General features: G+C 42.8%; 1 protein-coding gene across 1 annotated transcript; it reads left to right on the forward strand.

Moving 5' to 3' along the window:
- Positions 1 to 10,548: 10,548 nt before the first annotated feature.
- On the forward strand, positions 10,549 to 12,982 carry LOC112235543 (cyclin-dependent kinase 5 activator 1-like). Its single transcript, XM_024404000.2, has one exon. It carries the CDS (start codon positions 10,924 to 10,926, stop codon positions 11,809 to 11,811), a length of 888 nt encoding a protein of 295 aa, XP_024259768.1. The 5' UTR covers positions 10,549 to 10,923; the 3' UTR covers positions 11,812 to 12,982.
- The last annotated feature ends 5,768 nt before the right edge of the window (positions 12,983 to 18,750 follow it).

Consider the following 18,750-nt stretch of genomic DNA (forward strand, 5'->3'; position numbering starts at 1 on the left):
GGAAGGAGACGCGTTCTGTCTCCTAGAGATGAACGTACTTTGGTGTGAAAAGTACAAATCAATCCCAGAAAAACAGTAAAGGACCTTGTGAAGATCTTGGAGGAAACAGGTATAAAAATGTCCTCTGTTTTGATGAAACAAAAATAGAACTGTTTGGCCATAATGACCATCGTTATGTTTGGAGGAAAAAGGGGGAGGCTTGCAAGCTGAAGAACACCATCCCAACCGTGAAGCACGGGGGTGGCAGCATCATGTTGTGGGGGTGCTTTGCTGCAGGAGGGACATGTGCATTTCACAAAATAGATGGCTTCATGAGGGAGGAAAATGATGTGGATATATTGAAGCTACATCTCAAGACATCAGTCAGGATGTTAAAGCTTGGTCGCAAATGGATAATAACCCCAAGCATACTTCCAAAGTTGTGGCAGAATGGCTTCAGGACAACAATGTCAAGGTATTGGAGTGGCCATCACAAAGCCCTTACCTCAATCCTATAGAAAATGTGTGGGCAGAACTGAAAAGGTGTGTGCGAGCAAGGAGGCCAACAAACCTGACTCAGTTACACTAGCTCTGTCAGGAGGAATGGGCCAAAATGCACCCAACTTATTGTGCGAAGCTTGTGGAAGGCTACCTGAAACGTCTGACCAAAGTTAAACAATTTAAAGTCAATGCTACCAAATACTAATTGAGAGTATGTAAACTTCTGAACCACTGGGAATGTGATCAAAGAAATCAAATCTGAAATAAATCATTCTCTCTACTATTATTCTGACATTTCACATTCTTAAAATAAAGTGGTGATCCTAACTGACCTAAGACAAGGAATTTTTACTAAGATTAAACGTCAGGAATTGAGAAAAACTGAGTTTAAATGTATTTGGCTAAGGTGTATGTACTTCCGACTTCAACTGTATATACAGTGCCTTGCAAAAGTATTCGGCCCCCTTGAACTTTGCCACCTTTTGCCACATTTCAGGCTTCAAACATAAAGATATAAAACTGTATTTTTTGTGAAGAATCAACAACAAGTGGGACACAATCATGAAGTGGAACGACATTTATTGGATATTTCAAACTTTTTTAACAAATCAAAAACTGAAAAATTGGGCGTGCAAAATTATTCAGCCCCCTTAAGTTAATACTTTGTAGCGCCACCTTTTGCTGCGATTACAGCTGTAAGTCGCTTGGGGTATGTCTCTATCAGTTTTGCACATCGAGAGACTGAAATTTTTTCCCATTCCTCCTTGCAAAACAGCTCGAGCTCAGTGAGGTTGGATGGAGAGCATTTGTGAACAGCAGTTTTCAGTTCTTTCCACAGATTCTCGATTGGATTCAGGTCTGGACTTTGACTTGGCCATTCTAACACCTGGATATGTTTATTTTTGAACCATTCCATTGTAGATTTTGCTTTATGTTTTGGATCATTGTCTTGTTGGAAGACAAATCTCCATCCCAGTCTCAGGTCTTTTGCAGACTCCATCAGGTTTTCTTCCAGAATGGTCCTGTATTTGGCTCCATCCATCTTCCCATCAATTTTAACCATCTTCCCTGTCCCTGCTGAAGAATGCAGGTCCAAACCATGATGCTGCCATCACCATGTTTGACAGTGGGGATGGTGTGTTCAGGGTGATGAGCTGTGTTGCTTTTATGCCAAACATAACGTTTTGCATTGTTGCCAAAAAGTTCAATTTTGGTTTCATCTGACCAGAGCACCTTCTTCCACATGTTTGGTGTGTCTCCCAGGTGGCTTGTGGCAAACTTTAAATGACACTTTTTATGGATATCTTTAAGAAATGGCTTTCTTCTTGCCACTCTTCCATAAAGGCCAGATTTGTGCAATATACGACTGATTGTTGTCCTATGGACAGAGTCTCCCACCTCAGCTGTAGATCTCTGCAGTTCATCCAGAGTGATCATGGGCCTCTTGGCTGCATCTCTGATCAGTCTTCTCCTTGTATGAGCTGAAAGTTTAGAGGGACGGCCAGGTCTTGGTAGATTTGCAGTGGTCTGATACTCCTTCCATTTCAAAATTATCGCTTGCACAGTGCTCCTTGGGATGTTTAAAGCTTGGGAAATCTTTTTGTATCCAAATCCGGCTTTAAACTTCTTCACAACAGTATCTCGGACCTGCTTGGTGTGTTCCTTGTTATTCATGATGCTCTCTGCGCTTTTAACGGACCTCTGAGACTATCACAGTGCAGGTGCATTTATACGGAGACTTGATTACACACAGGTGGATTGTATTTATCATCATTAGTCATTTAGGTCAACATTGGATCATTCAGAGATCCTCACTGAACTTCTGGAGAGAGTTTGCTGCACTGAAAGTAAAGGGGCTGAATAATTTTGCACGCCCAATTTTTCAGTTTTTGATTTGTTAAAAAAGTTTGAAATATCCAATAAATGTTGTGCCACTTCATGATTGTGTCCCACTTGTTGTTGATTCTTCACAAAAAAATACAGTTTTATATATTTATGTTTGAAGCCTGAAATGTGGCAAAAGGTGGCAAAGTTCAAGGGGGCCGAATACTTTCGCAAGGCAATGTATATATATATATTATTTTTAATGAACAAATATACATTTCTCACAAACGTAGTGGACTGGGTCTTTACAAGTTCTGAATTAGCGGGGAAAAATGCTCAATAGCACCCCCCAAACACATAGCAGAATGGGTCAGGAGCCCGTAAAACAGATGCTATCCACTGCAGTGCAATCTTTGAGAAGTATTCGAAAAACAAATCATCAGCTGGTAGCATGGTTAACTGTTTCAAACTGTTTCAAATCAAATCAAATTATATTAGTCACATGCGCCAAATACAACAGGTGTAAGTAGACCTTACAGTGAAATGCTTACTTACAAGACCCTAACCAACAACGCAGTTTAAAAAATAAGAATAAGAAATAAAAGGGAAAAGTAATTAAAGAGCAGCAGTAAAAAATAACAATAGTAAGAACAGATGCATGGGGTACAGATAACGGGGTCAATGTGCGGGGGCACTGGTTAGCCGAGGTAATTGTGGTAATATGTACATGTAGGTAGAGTTATTAAAGTGACTCCGCATACAAAATAATAGAGAGTAGCAGCGGTGTAAAAGAGGGGGTGGGGGGGGGCAATGCAAATAGTCTGGGTAGCATTTGATTAAATGTTCAGAAGTCTTATGGCTTGGGGGTTGAAGCTGTTTATTATAAGCCTCTTGGAACTAGACTTGGCACTCTGGTACCGCTTGCCGTGCGGTAGCAGAGAAAACAGTCTATGACTAGGGTGCCTGGAGTCTTTGACAATTTTTAGGACCTTCCTCTGACACCGCCTAGTATAGAGGTCCTGGATGGCAGGAGGCTTGGCCCCAGTGATGTACTGGGCCGTACGCACTACCCTCTGTAGTGCCTTGCAGTCGGAGGCCAAGCAGTTGTCATACCTGAAAGTGATGCAACCAGTCAGGATGCTCTCAATGGTGCAGCTGTAGAACCTTTTGAGGATCTGAGGACCCATGCCAAATATTTTCAGTCTCCTGAGGGGGAATAGGTCTTCACGACTGTCTTGGTGTGCTTGGACCATGATAGTTTGTTGGTGATGTGGACACCAGGGAACTTGAAGCTCTCAACCTGCTCCACTGCAGCCCCGTCGATGAGAATGGGGACGTGCTCGGTACTCCTTTTCCTGTAGTCCACAATCATCTCCTTTGACTTGATCATGTTGAGGGAGAGGTTATTATCCTGGCACCACACGACCAGATCTCTGACCTCCTCCCTATAGGCTGTCTCGTCGTTGTCGGTGATCAGGCCTACAACTTACTGATGGTGTTGGAGTCGTACCTGGCTGTGCAGTCATGAGTGAGCAGGGAGTAAAGGAGGGGACTGAGCACGCACCGCTGAGGGGCCCCTGTGTTGAGGATCAGTGTGGTGGATGTGGAATAAATGTATTCAACCATTTCTAGTTAGCATAACAAAAGAGCTGATCAATGATAGATTCGATTTGATCATTCGTCATCATCAAGGTTCATTGAAGTCTTGTTAGGTAAGAACACTTCCCACTTCCGTTCTGTGTGTCTTCATCACTTCACTATTGACACGGTATGGCTACTGGCTAGCATGTATGATCACATTGATCAGAGCTTCTCTCAGTTCCCCTCAAAGAGGTCCATAAGCCAAGTCACTGAACAAAGAAGAAGACTGGTCAGGCTGTTGGAACGAACAGGTTCTGTCCCAAATGGCAGCGATTCCCTTTATACTGCACTACTTTTGACAAAGGCCCATGAAATAAATCATGGTCAACAGTAGTGCACTAAATAGGGAATAGGGAACCGTTTGGAACGAAGCCATTGTCTCAGATTTCCCCATGCCATGAACAACCGTATTTCTCAGACAGATCCTTCTTGTAGGAGGTTATGTTAACATACTTAGAACCAGTTCACAGTTTACAAACCAGTGTCAGTTCCTGCGAGCTAGTAAAATAATGAAATTGTCCTCTCGACTACCTTGCCTATGAAGTAGACTTACAAGTTGTGAGACCAGGATGAAGGTAGATGATGCTATGAATGTCATCAGACATTGGGGTGTATTTTTGCAGCCAGTTTCCATTGTAAAGCTCTCGGAAAATAACATTAAGCTCTGGTTAAGTAACCCAGTGTATTTTTGCCAAGTCTGGTCAGTCTTGTACAGTGGAGAGTGTTCTAGCTAATAGGATCTACTATATGGGTTCCTAGAGGATGTCCAGTATGATTGGACAAAGAGATTAGTAAATTAGACTATAGGGCAAGGAAACACAACAGCCAAGGTCAGTGCAATTTGGTGCTATAATGTATAACTCCTGTATTGTGTATAACATTTTGAATACAAAATGAAGGAGTTCAGTTTACCTTCAACATTCAAGTCACAGTTCTGTCATCTGTAAATTAAATGAAAATACTGTACGTTAATTCACCAGCTTCTAAAGCACACAGCACTACTCATTCACAAAGGTTTGGTGCTTGTCTTCTTCATTGAAAAACTAGTTCCAACTTGTGATACTACAGTATTTAAAAAGTAGTTAGTTCCATGGTTTGTAATCCTATAACAGTTTTTGCAGGACACAAATAACATATAATCTAATTTCATGGCGTCCCAATCTTTAAATATTTCTGTCCCCAAGACATTTGATCTCCTGTGTAACGGTTTTCCTCCTCTTCTGAGGAGGAGTAGGAAAGATCGGACCAATGTGTAGCGTGGTAAGTGTCCATATTTTAATGAAATATAACCGAACACTGAATACAAAAGAACGAGAAATAAATGAAAACCAAAACAGTTCTGTATGGTAAAACACAGAAAACAACTACCCACAACCCATAGTGGGAAAACAGGCTGCCTAAGTATGGTTCTCAACGATCGACAGCTGCCTCTGATTGGGAACCATACCAGGCCAAACACAGAAATACAAAACCTAGAATACACAACATAGAATGCCCACCCCAACTCACGCCCTGACCAAACTAAAACAGAGACATAAAAAAGGAACTAAGGTCAGGGCGTGACACTACCCCTCCCCCAAAGGTGTGGACTCCGGCCGCAAAACCTAAACCCGTAGGGGAGGGTCTGGGTGGGCATCTGTCCGTGGTGGCGGCTCTGGCGCGGGACGTGGACCCCACTCCAGCATAGTCTTGGCCCACTTAAATGGCGCCTTTGGAGCGGCAACCCTCGCCGCCGACCTCGGACTGGGGACCCTTGCAGAGGGCCCCGAATAGATGGGAGACTTCGGCAGCGCCAGACAGGTGGGAGACTCCGGCAGCGCCAGAGTGAAGGGCGACTCCGGCAGCGCCGGACTGACGAGCAGCTCCGGCAGCTCCTGACATGACGAGCGGCTCCGGCAGCTCCTGACAGACGGGCGGCTCCGGCAGCTCCTGACAGACGGGCGGCTCCGGCAGCTCCTGACAGACGGGGGGCTCCGGCAGCTCCTGACAGACGGGGGGCTCTGACAGCTCCGGACAGACGGGAGAACCTGGAGGAAGGAGATGGAGAGACAGCCTGGTGCGTGGGGCTGCCACAGGACCCAGCAGGCTGGGGAGACCTACAGGAGGCCTGGTGCGTGGAGGAGGCACCAGATGGACCGGGCTGTGAGGGAGCACTGGAGCTCTGGTGCGCAGCCTTGGCACCACTCCTCCAGGCTGGAATGACCCCTTTAGCCCGGACCCTCCAGAGTGCAGGCACAGGTTGAACCGGACTGTGGGTGAGCACTGGAGATCTGGTGTATACCACTCGCACCTCTTCCTTAGGCTCAATGCCCACATTCGCCCGGGACGGGCAGAGCGCAGGCATAGGTCGAAGTGCACCCTCCCAGCGCACCGGAAACACAGCACGCAGCGCCGGCGCAGGATACCCTGGGCCGAAACGGCGTACCAGACATCAAACACGCTGAGCTGGCACAACATGCCCTGGCTGGATGCCCACTCTCGCATGGCACTTGCGGGGGGCTGACCTATAGCGCACCGGGCTATGAGCGCGTACTGGCGCCACCGTGCACTTGACCGCATAACACGGTGCCTGACCAGTACTGCGCTTCTTCCGGTAAGCACGGGGAGTTGGCTCAGGTCTATTGCCTGACTCCGCCAATCTCCACGTGTGCCTCCCCAAAAAAAGTTTTTGGGGCTGCCTCTCATGCCTGTTGCGCTGCCTTACCTCATATCGCCGCCGCTCAGCTCTCGCTGCCTCCAGATCTTCCTTGGGACGGCGATATTCCCCAGCCTGTGCCCCGGGTCCCTTGCCTTCCAGTATCTCCTCCCAGGTCCAGGAGTCCAGAACCCTCTGTTCCTGGTTAACACGCTGCTTGCTCCTTTGGTGGTGGGTAGTTCTGTAACGGTTTTCCTCCTCTTCTGAGGAGGAGTAGGAAAGATCGGACCAATGTGCAGCGTTGTAAGTGTCCATATTTTAATGAAATATAACCGAACACTGAATACAAAAGAACAAGAGAAATAAATGAAAACCAAAACAGTTCTGTATGGTAAAACACAGGCACAGAAAATAACTACCCACAACCCATAGTGGTAAAACAGGCTGCCTAAGTATGGTTCTCAATCAGAGACAACGATCGACAGCTGCCTCTGATTGGGAACCATACCAGGCCAAACACAGAAATACAAAACCTAGAATACACAACATAGAATGCCCACCCCAACTCACACCCTGACCAAACTAAAACAGAGACATAAAAAAGGAACTAAGGTCATGATGTGACATCCTGGTTGTAGATATGTCCATAAACCAGAATACACATGTATTTGTTGCTGGGATTTACCACCCCCATGCTGCCATGTCGTATGCTATTGGTGCTATATCTGAGTGTTTAACACCTTTTCTGTCCTCTGAATTTTTCTGTCCTCTGAGGGGATTTGAATCTAGACTGGCTATCCCCAAGCCTCCCCATTTCTCCTTCACCCAAATCCAGATAGCTGATGTTCTGAAAGAGCTGCAAAATCTGGACCCCTACAAATCAGCTGGGCTAGACAATCTGGACCCTCTCTTTCTAAAATTATCTGCCGCAATTGTTGCAACCCCTATTACTATCCTACTCAACCTCTCTTTCGTATCATCTGAGATCCCTAAAGATTGGAAAGCTGCCGCGGTCATCCCCCTCTTCAAAGGGGGAGACACTCTAGACCCAAACTGTTACAAACCTATATCCATCCTACCCTGCCTTTCTAAAGTATTCAAAAGCCAAGTTAACAAACAGATCACCGACCATTTCGAATCCCACTCTACCTTCTCCGATATGCAATCTGGTTTCCGAGCTGGTCATGGGTGCACCTCAGCCACGCTCAAGGTCTTAAACGATATCATAACCGCCATCGATAAAAGACAATACTGTGCAGCCATCTTCATCGACCTGGCCAAGGCTTTCGACTTTTTGTCAGTCACCGCATTCTTATCGGCAGACTCAACAGCCTTGGTTTCTCAAATGACTGCCTCGCCTGGTTCACCAACTACATCTTAGATAAACAACAATTTACTACCCGTGATGTGCTAGATGCCTTGCTTAACATTGATGTTAAAAAAAATCCACTGGGGCTGATATGCTTGATCCATTTCTGCTGTCTGCCCCCCTGATTTCTGAGTCATTAACCCATAGGTTTTACCTGACGATTTTATCTGCTACTATCCCCAAGGTTTGGAAGGCAGCCCATGTACTCCCCCTTCACAAAGGTGGTGACCCTTGTAACCTAAATAACTATCGCCCTATTTCTGAACTCTCTTGCCAACTAAAATATTAGAATTCTTGATTAATTCTCAGCTAAGATCTTTCTTATTTATCTAGTGTATTGTAAATGTACATTGGTCAGGTGTTAGACCAGGTCATAGCGCTATCTCTGTTGCATCCCTAGTAATACATGATGTGGTTAATTGTATGAATAAAGGTAACATTGTGCTGCCCTCTTCATTGACCTGTCAAAGGCCTTCAATACTGTTGATCACTCACTGAAAGTAGTATTGAATGCAGGTATAACTAAGTATATGTTGTTATCTAGAGTGCATACAAATAACTCTAATGATTTATGCATATGTACTTTGGATGGTTCCCATATTGATTGTGTCCCTGCTTACAATTATCTGGGCATCTGGATAGACATATTGATTAGTTAGAGAAACAAATGGGCTTCTTCTATAGAAGCAGGTCATGCCTCTTGCTAAATAGTAGAAATCAGATTGTTAGGTCCACGGTTCTATCAGTCCTAGACTATGGCGACAACATGAACGCAGCTGCCACTTCATTAAAGCCGTTAGATTCAGTTTATCATAGCGGACTGAACTTCATCACGGGAGACAGGTTTAGTACACATCAGTGCATTCTCTACCAGAAAGTTGGATGGCCTTCTTTGATTTCACATAGGTTGATACACTACTGTTTTCATTTATAAATCCCTTTTACAAAAACTCCCACTGTGCCAAAGATCCTTACTAACCTTTAGACATATGAGTTACCAATCTCGGTCACATAGATGGCTAACTTTTGAAATTCCTTCCGTCTCTACTCAGTAAGGTAAAACAGCTAAATAATATGTATATATTTTTAAATGTATTTATGTAACAATTTTCTAAATATTCTTACATTTTATGTTTTGGTGCCTCTAGGGGAATTCAGAAAGCTGATTGAGGACCTTATTACGGATGAATGTGTTGGTTTTGAATGACATGTTTTTCTTTCTGCTTACATTTTGTATTTGTATTTTGATGTGTGTATTTCTGTCATTTCTGTCAGTCAGGGCTCATCTGTAAAAGAGACCTTGGTCTCAGTATGACTCCCTGATGAAATAAAAGGTTAATAAAAACATATCATAAAGGCCATGGATTTGGTTTTAGTTGTATAGTTTTGATCAGTTATATTGCAACATGACTGCTTGTCAAGGTTTCTATTAATAAGGCAATAATAATTTCCCACAATTATTATGCATTATTGTTCAACCCTTTTAGATTACAACTTTATTGTTAGAGTTTTTTTATTAAGTTTTTATCATTAAGTATTTTCTTTCAAAAGCCCTAATTTCCCCTAAAGATATACCTTCCCATGTGGGCCCTCAATTGCCTTTCTTATTCTCAAATTATTCACATCGCCTCGTGCAATGTTGGCCTAGAGGTGTCAAGTCTTATTTTTTTATTCAAAACCTTATGACTCAAAGACAGATTATTGATTTTATGGTGTTTAACACGATTAACTCATCTAATTATTAGCTTCTCTCTCATTTTCATAATTGAACCCATTCAAAAAACATAGATAAGGTAATCGATCATTGGAAGCTTGTTCTAAAAAAATGATATCCAATGAAATGCAATGTAATGTGGTCACTGATTATCTCATTGGTCTAACCAGCTGACAGTCTTCCTGTGTATTTGGGGGCAGGGCTCTAAAGTGCGACCGATTTGCTTCTACTCCAACCAGGTCAAAAATTTGACACACATTACCACCACAACAATTATATATACCTGTAGTGGATCGCCTGGACAGCATTTTTCATTCATAAACCATGTAATGGGGCAGTTGTAAAACTACTCCCGCGTAGTTGACCATTTGTTTACAACTTTGTTCAATAATGTTACCTCATTTTCTAGTTTGCTAACGACCTGGTTACTTTACCAATACAGCTAAACATTTGGGGTCACAAAAAGAAAGGAAAAGGCATAGCTTCTTCGGGAGATCAATGATCATGGCAATAAATGAATGACAGATCTCTTGCACGTCGTCAACACAGGCCTGATGTTTAGAGAAAAATTGTGATTTTACACAACGTAGAAACCTAATATTACACAAATGACTTTGCAAAATGACAGGTATTCGTATTAGCATTGTAGCTTTTATAATACATTGATGTATTTACTGTGTTGGGCTACATGTCAGTTTCTAGAGCATAACATGTGCTTCAAAAGTAGCTAGAATTCATATAGACCCAATATAGTATCTCAATCAATAACAAAATAAAACATGTATTTTCTGTCGCTTCTAAATTTCATGTGGCGTTCCAATTTTTTTAATTGGGAGCACCGGTGCAGCCAATTAAAAACGTTCATTTAGAGCCCTGATTTGGGGTTGGCTAATTCTTCAGACTTGAACAACTAATCCTCGTTTAAGGAATTATCCCTGCTGCTTTTGACTCTCTCCGAACATTCCCCGGGTGTGAAGGTCTGTCTGTATACAGCTGACTGCTCGTGGGGTAGTGCGCTGCAGAGGGAGTGTCGTGTGAGAGTCGACCATTGCCTCCTGGAATTTCACTCATTAATATCCACTCAATTCCTATGAGAAACTATTTCCATCTGTCAACGCAATGGACCCATGCATAGTCAATGGATTTAAATTTGCTGCTCTGACTTGACCGCCGTCGTCTAGAACGACTTCTCCGCAAGCAAGGAACGCCGTCCGCAAACGAGGAACCCCGTCTCTCCAGGCCGTAGCCTACGCTGCAAGAATGGGAACGGTGCTCTCCATATCTCCAACATCGAAGAAGGAGGCTATTCTGGATGACAGAAAAGAGGGTGACCACGCAATCAAAACGGGTGGCGTAAAGAACAATTCCATGCTTGTCCCAGTTCTCACATTGAAGAAACTGTTTACCACATCGACCAAGAAAAATAGTTGTAAGAAAGTCAACCCGAACGCCGCACAGGTGAACAACAGCCACGTAGACCAGCAAAATAATGAAAATAACAAAAAATCCCAGCAATCGAGTACGGATGGTAAGAAAGCACCACTTGCTGTGCCTGTGGTTCCTACCCAGAGCCTTGAACCTAACCAGCCCCAGGTTCCCTCTGAGAATGTGACGCTTTCGCCTGTCCAACAGCAACCTAGTAAAGTAGACCTCTCGCCGAGGCGTGTGATTATCCAGGCATCGACCGGGGAGCTGTTGCGCTGTCTTGGCGAATTTGTGTGCAGGAGATGCTGTAAAGTCAATCTCACCTACAATGAGGTCATCCTATGGTTCCGAAATGTCGACCGAACCCTTCTCCTCCAAGGCTGGCAGGACCAGGGATTCATTACACCTGCTAACTTAGTCTTCGTCTACCTGCTCTGTAAGGAATCGATACCCGATGATATCGACAGCGCATCTGAACTCCACGGTATCTTCCTGCTCTGTCTCTATCTATCCTATTCGTACATGGGTTGCGAGATATCATACCCTCTGAAACCATTCATGATTATGGAAAATGAGGATCATTTCTGGGATTGTTCTATGAGCATCATCAATAACACGAGTGCCAAAATGTTGCAGTTAAATGCAGACCCGCACTTTTTCACGGAGGTGTTTCAAGAGCTAAAAGATGAAGGCGAGTCGAGGGACAAAGACTTGGACCGTTAAATCAAATGAGGGCTCCGATGTATGTTTCACAAAACCCCTGACATAGTGGTTTGAATGTAATATTCAACAGTTTAAAACTAATTGTATTGCGTAACCATGGCTCAGTATATGCATGTTGGCCTATATTTAGAATACAATCTCCTTTTTGTACCCTTCTGCGAATACTGTAGGATAGTTACAGGGACTCCGTGGATCAATGGAAAATCTGCAAATGCATAAATGTGTGGGTAATATGGACGACTTTTATAATTGCCTTGATGTTCACTTATGGAGTTTTGTTGTGGGCAAAATAATAGCAGTATGTTATGCGTCGAGAGGTGGAGCTATCCAAGGTACTGGCGTAGCCTTTACGCATCGTAAACCTATGCTAGCACTTAGGACATAGACGGGAATGCACAAGGAAAGGGATTATTTAGCATAATTTGTGCCAATTATCACAATATTAAACACTGTGGTTTACATCATATTTATTTTAACTATTATAGCAGATTGTTTCCATTTAAAAAAAAGTATATTTTCATTAAAATAATTGTTGCCATTTTGTTGATGTACTTGTTGAAGTGACACAAAAAAAGTTATAATGGTTTATTAATGTAATTTACCCTATTTGTGAACTTGTAATGGTGCAATAGATACTGGTCAAAGCTGGTGGTTGTTTTCAGCATTTTTAGGTGCATCTCTTCAATCTACTGTTTCTCTGTGGCTCAGTGCTCTGCATTGAAACATTGGAGCCTGAGAGAAGGCCCTGGCAATATCATGTAATTGTGTTTTATTTAAACTAGTGCAGCATTCACTAACAGTAAAGCATTTACATTATTTAGTGTCAAGGTCAGATGCTAGTGCTTGAAGGAACTGGACTGTTACCCCTACTGATTGGTTCAGAAGATGGACTTTTCATCTGATGAGCCACCGTGTTCACAGTTAGCTGATCTGTTACTGTGGCTCATTTGCATATGTTTTTTTTAATCATACATGGCTTTCACTTGCACAATGTGATTTTATTTGCTCAGAGCAATCAGGAACAACTCTGGTATAGCACTCATTTCTGGAGAGCTGTTCTCAAACAAACAATGTAATGTAAACAATGTGACGATGGACAAGTATTGACAGTTCACTAGTGTATGTTATTGCTGTGGAATTAAAGAACTTGAGAAGTACATTTTGCTGTCTGTTTATCTGAGCGTGAGAGAGAGTGCTGGCCCTAGTGCTGAAAGGAGAACTCTTGCTGAGGCAGTGATGACCTGAAAGGCCTCTCATCCACATTCACGTCCTAAGCCTTTAGCAGTTGGCTATTTGCATCCTTGTTATCCACTTTGTACTGTATTAGGCAACCTGTAACACATGCTTAACACAAACGCAACACACAGGCTACTACGGTATCATAACATTAGGGTTTGGTGAAATAGTCTTACACTAATCAAATGATTTTACGCATTTCAAGAGGGTGAAACACTGATACGGACATTTTGGGCTATTCGACACCCAGTTAACAATTCCTATTTAATTTTGGAAATCAATTTGGGTCAGGAAAAGATCCATTTTCATTTAATATTTTATTTCAATTTTGCTTTTAGAACAATCTTTCCTGACCCACTTTTTCTTTGAAATGTCGGAGTGAATCTTCATGAGACTGTGTGGCTCACATGAAACAGGAAGCAGTAGCGTTCTACTTGGAGTTTATAACCCAGGGCTGCATCCCAAATGGCAAACTTTTCCCTATATAGTTGTACTACAGATGTAGGACCTTAATTTGACCTACACTGTTACAGAAAAATGATCCTGCAGCAACAGGATTTGAATGTTTAGTCTAATGTTGCTTGATCGTGGTTAGGCAACTAACTGGCCAAAAGTAGGCTACATGAGAAGTGCAACACTGTTAATATAACTGTGTGTTAGTGTGGGTTTTCATTGAATTTATGTGAACCTATACCTTCGACCAAGGCCCTGATCAAAAGTAGTGCACTATATAGGGAATAGGGTGCCATTTGAGACGCAAGCCAGGTCTGATGGCTGGCTGGTGCGTTCCTCTCCTCCTTGTCTCTATGGTAACCAGTGGATTACTGAATGACTATTGGCCACATTACATCAAGCAAGCGTGGGCTGAACAGCAACAATGCAGACAGAGCCATACTGTAGAATCAATAAGGACACTCATTCACAGTGTCTGAGTATGAGATGACTCATATACTGTACCCACTTTGCACAGACATCAATTCAACATATATTCTACTTTGGTTCAGCATCATTTTATTGAAATGACGTGGAAACAACGTTGGTTCAACAAGTGTGTGCCCAGTGGGTTGTCTTACATGACAGCTTTGCTGTGGGCAGATATAGGCCACATGAAGCACATTATGTTTCTCAAAGCTTCTTTATCTATCATACTGAGATACAGTGCATTTACTTTTTCCACATTTTGTTAAGTTACAGCCTTATTCTAAAATGCATTAAATATATATATTTTAAATGTTTGCAAATGTACTACATATAAAAAACAGAAATACCTTACTGACATCAGACCAGTTGCAATGAGTCTCGAAATTGAGCTCATGTACATCCTGTTTCCATTGATCATCCTTGAGATGTTTCTACAACTTGATTGGAGTCCACCTGTGGTAAATCCAATTGATTGGACATGATTTGGAAAGGCACACCCCTGTCTATATAAGGTCCCACAACTGACAGTGCATGTCAGAGCAAAAACCAAGCCATGAGGTCGAAGGAATTGTGTTGAGGCACAGATCTGGGGAAGGGTACCAAAAACTTTCTGCAGCACTGAAGGTCCCCAAGAACACAATGGCCTCCATCATTCTTAAATGGAAGAAGTTTGGAACCACCAAGACTCTTCCTAAAGCTGGCTGCCCTGCCAAACTGAGCAATCGGGGGAGAAGTGCCTTGGCTAGGGAGGTGAGCAAGAACCTGATGGTCACTCTGACTGACACAGTTCCAGATGGGAGAATCTTCCAGAAGGACAACCATCTTTGCAGCACTCCACCAATCAGGCCTTTTTGGTAGAGTGACCAGACGGAAGCCACTTTTTAGTAAAAGGCAAATGACAGCCCTTTTGGAGTGTGCCAAAAGGCACCTAAAGGACTCTCAGACCATGAGAAACAAGATTATCTGGTCTGATGAAACCAAGATTGGCATGAATACCAAGCGTCCCTTCTGGAGGAAACCTGGCACCATCCCTACGGGGAAATATGGTGGTGGCAGCATCATGCTGTGGGGATGTTTTTCAGCGACAGGGACTGGAAGACCAGTCAGGGTCAAGAGAAAGATGAATGGAGCAAAGTACAGAGCGATCCTTGATGAAAACCTGCTTCAGAGCGCTCAGGACCTCAGACTGGGGCGAGGGTTCACCTTCCAACAGAACAACGACCCTTAGCACACATTCAAGACAACACAGGAGTGGCTTCGGGACAAGTCTCTGAATGTCCTTGAGTGGCCCAGCCAGAGCCCGGACTTGAATCAGATCAAACATCTCTGGAGAGACCTGAAAATAGCTGTGCAGAAACACTCCCCATCGAACCTGACAGAGCTTGAGAGGATCTGTAGAAAAGAATGGGATAAACTCCCCAAATACAGCTGTGCCAAAACTTGTAGTGTCATACCCAAGGAGACTCGAGGCTGTAATCGCTGCCAAAGGTGCTTCAGGAAAGAACTGAGTAAAGGGTCTGAATACTTATGTAAATGTGATACTGCAGTTTTTATTTTTAATACATTTGCAAAAATGTCTAAAAACCTGTTATGGGGTATTGTGTGTGGATTGATGAGGGAAAAATACTTTCATAAATTTTATAATAAGGCTGTAACGTAACAAAATGTGGAAAACGTCAAAGGGTCTGAATATTTTCCGAATGCACTGTATGTTATCTGTAAAGGATACCCAACACATGATGCAGAATGTCATTGGCGTGCTGCGGAAGGATTTCTTGGTGGTTCCGTCTGTTTTCGCCATCAACCAACTCCTCACATGTGTTAATATCAACATTGATTTCTGAGAGAAGTGGCCTGAGAGAGAATTTCAAGTCCACACGGTCTACACTTCCATAAATTCCCTTTGACCTGACAATTAAAGCATTTGATCCCGTGCTATGTGTTTACTTTGAATTCATAATCAGATGACTACATCCCAGGCAGTGGATCATCTGGACCAACTATTGAGGAAGTCAACGGAACCTTTCCAACGTTTCTGCAACTACCTATCAAGCAACGTTTGAAATATGCTCTCGTGGCTTTGAGCCAGTGACTCTCATCAAGGAGTGACATTTCTATATGCTGATAGTGTTCTTCGGTCCCTCTAGTTATGTCTATATTATGTGAGTGCATTTGAACTCCTAATTCCCAACGTTATTCCCATCGGCGACTAGCTGTTAATACTATAGCGGTCCTCGTTATATGTTCCATGTTGCAATTCCCACCAGGTGGGTTAACTCTACAGGTGGGATGCTTATGGTGTTTGCCTTTCATGCCAGCAACCTCACCTTCCTGTCCGCCGTTTGCTACAATACTGTAGTTTGATCAACACTGTAATTAGACAAAGTAAGCTGATCTCTATTACATACACTGACACGGCATCAGACAGTGGTGAATAACAATGTTGTGCTGACCAATAATTGGTTCAATTACACGCCTTTTAATATTCCTTCTAGTGTGGGATTATTTCAGACTAGCCATTTACACCTTGAAACATTTTCATTTTGTGTTCAAGGGCAAAATAATCTGTACTTGAGCATGATGTCTATGAGTAGTCGAATCATTTATGTCATGTTTAGAATGGTTTATGACTGTTCATACAATGGGAATATATGTTGTGTTTATTGATGTTGTGTTTACCTTATATGTTATATGTTGTGTTTATCTTAAAACAGAAGTTGATTTGATAGTGGTGATTGTGATTAGAGTTATGACCTAAATGCAAAGTTCAACCTTGTGGAAACTAAAGTGGAACGGCGAACATGAAGGATTATGTGCTATTTTTTTTCTCACTTACTTTAACTACACTCCTAATCTGTCAAACAAGATTATACCCGCATGTAGCTGCATGTCGACAAGCTAGGACACCACTCAGCTGCAGCTATATGCAGGGATCTTAATCCATTTTTAGCCCAGTTTACAGGGAATGGGTTGAGGTGGGAGATCACACCGTGGGTGGCAGAACATGTAATTGTGTATGATAGTTTATACGACACAGGCTCATGGTGGTTCCTTATGAGAAAGATAGAAGACGTTATTTTTTTTGGGGGGGTTCTGAAACACCCTCTGCTGAAAATGCATGATTACAAAACACTTTCAGAAATGAAACAACAGCATAGCCAAGAATAGTGATCATGAAATAAAATTGTACACGTTTAACTTTGCTCGGATCCTTGCGTCCCCACCTCGTGTGTCTGATTGGTCAAAGCTCTATTATTTGCTGTTGTTGAATCCAGGGAATGCTGTGGCGATGCTCCTGGTGACATTTTAAAACAGCGTAACCAAGAGACTTCCCAGAATGAATGGTGGCACATCGCAGAGAGTATCTGGTCGTTTGCGTAATAGTTGACTGGCAGAGCAGAGGACACACGGGGAAGAGGCATCTTTCTTGATGAGAATAAAATCACACATAGGCCTTTTGGCAGCCCATCTTTTCAAAATGCTTATGTCATCCAAAAGAGATTTAAATGACATAACCATTTACCATATACCGTATATTACATTTAAGCATCACAGTACAGTATGCCAGCAGTTTTATTTCATCTACACTTTGATTTGCAAAATCTCAAAGGAATGAAGAACTGGGTTAACAGTCAAATAATCATCTTGTCTCTCCCTCTTCTCCTCTGAGGCAGTTATATATAGATAGCTGGTAGGTGTGCTGTGTGGCTGAGCTCAATAATACCTCACCCTGGCTGGGAGTTAGAGTTAGTCACTGACTGGATCACTTCAACACAACAGGCACAGCACAATGACTCAAGCCTCGGGATAACACCTCCTCACAGACAGAGTACTGAGGTACTTAGAGTAATCAAATGTTGAAGAGCATCTGAATCATTTGAACGGGTTTTACAGTGAAAACAATGGCACGAAATGAGCAGGCAATGGATAGACTTTCTGCCCATTTCTAAACTTTTCCATTTCTAAAGTTTTTGGGAGACTTTTAAGTTGAGCCGGGTGGAACCATTAGTGAAATCGCAAGGGACAAAACTTAAGAATTCATGTTAAAATGTAATTTCTGGCCAACAGCAACTAGACAGAGACCATGTCCCATAAATAGATTGTGCAGGGAGGGATAAAGGAAATGCAGGCTTATGAAGATTATTCCTAATATTCTCAGTTAGCGTGTTGATCCTGTTCTGTACCTGTTCTTGTTTGCTGTACTTTCTCATTCACACCATGTAAACCCTGATCAGGGAAAACAATCCTGCACCCACCTGTGTGTTATGTAAGCAGAGGGATGCTGGATTTCTAGCACAGATCTTGTGGAGATTAACTCCAACGTAGATGGTCTATCTTAAGAACACAATACTGTTGCAACTCACCTAGGTGGATTTCCAATACAAACGTCTAAGCCCCAAAGGTCTAGCCAGGTCAATGTACTGAATGTACAGTACCAGTCACAGGAGGTTGGTGGAACCTAATTTTGGGAGGACGGGCTCGTGGTAATGGCTGAAGCGGGGAAAGTGGAATGGTATCAAATACATCAAACACGTTTGATGCCATTCCATTTGCCCCGTTCCAGCCATTATGAGCCATCAGCAGCCTCCACTGGTACCAATACAAAATTATTCAAATGGCGCTGGAAAATCGTTTATTTGCGTCTTTTGTAACTTGTTTTTTAAAACTTATTTTGTACATAATGTTGCTGCTAGTTATGACCGAAAATAACTTCTGGACATCAGGACAGCGATTACTCACCACGGACTGGCAGAATCCTTTTTTTCCCTTTAACTTGTCTGA

This window comes from Oncorhynchus tshawytscha, linkage group LG03 (genome assembly GCF_018296145.1).
Source record: "Oncorhynchus tshawytscha isolate Ot180627B linkage group LG03, Otsh_v2.0, whole genome shotgun sequence".
NCBI lineage: Eukaryota > Metazoa > Chordata > Actinopteri > Salmoniformes > Salmonidae > Oncorhynchus > Oncorhynchus tshawytscha.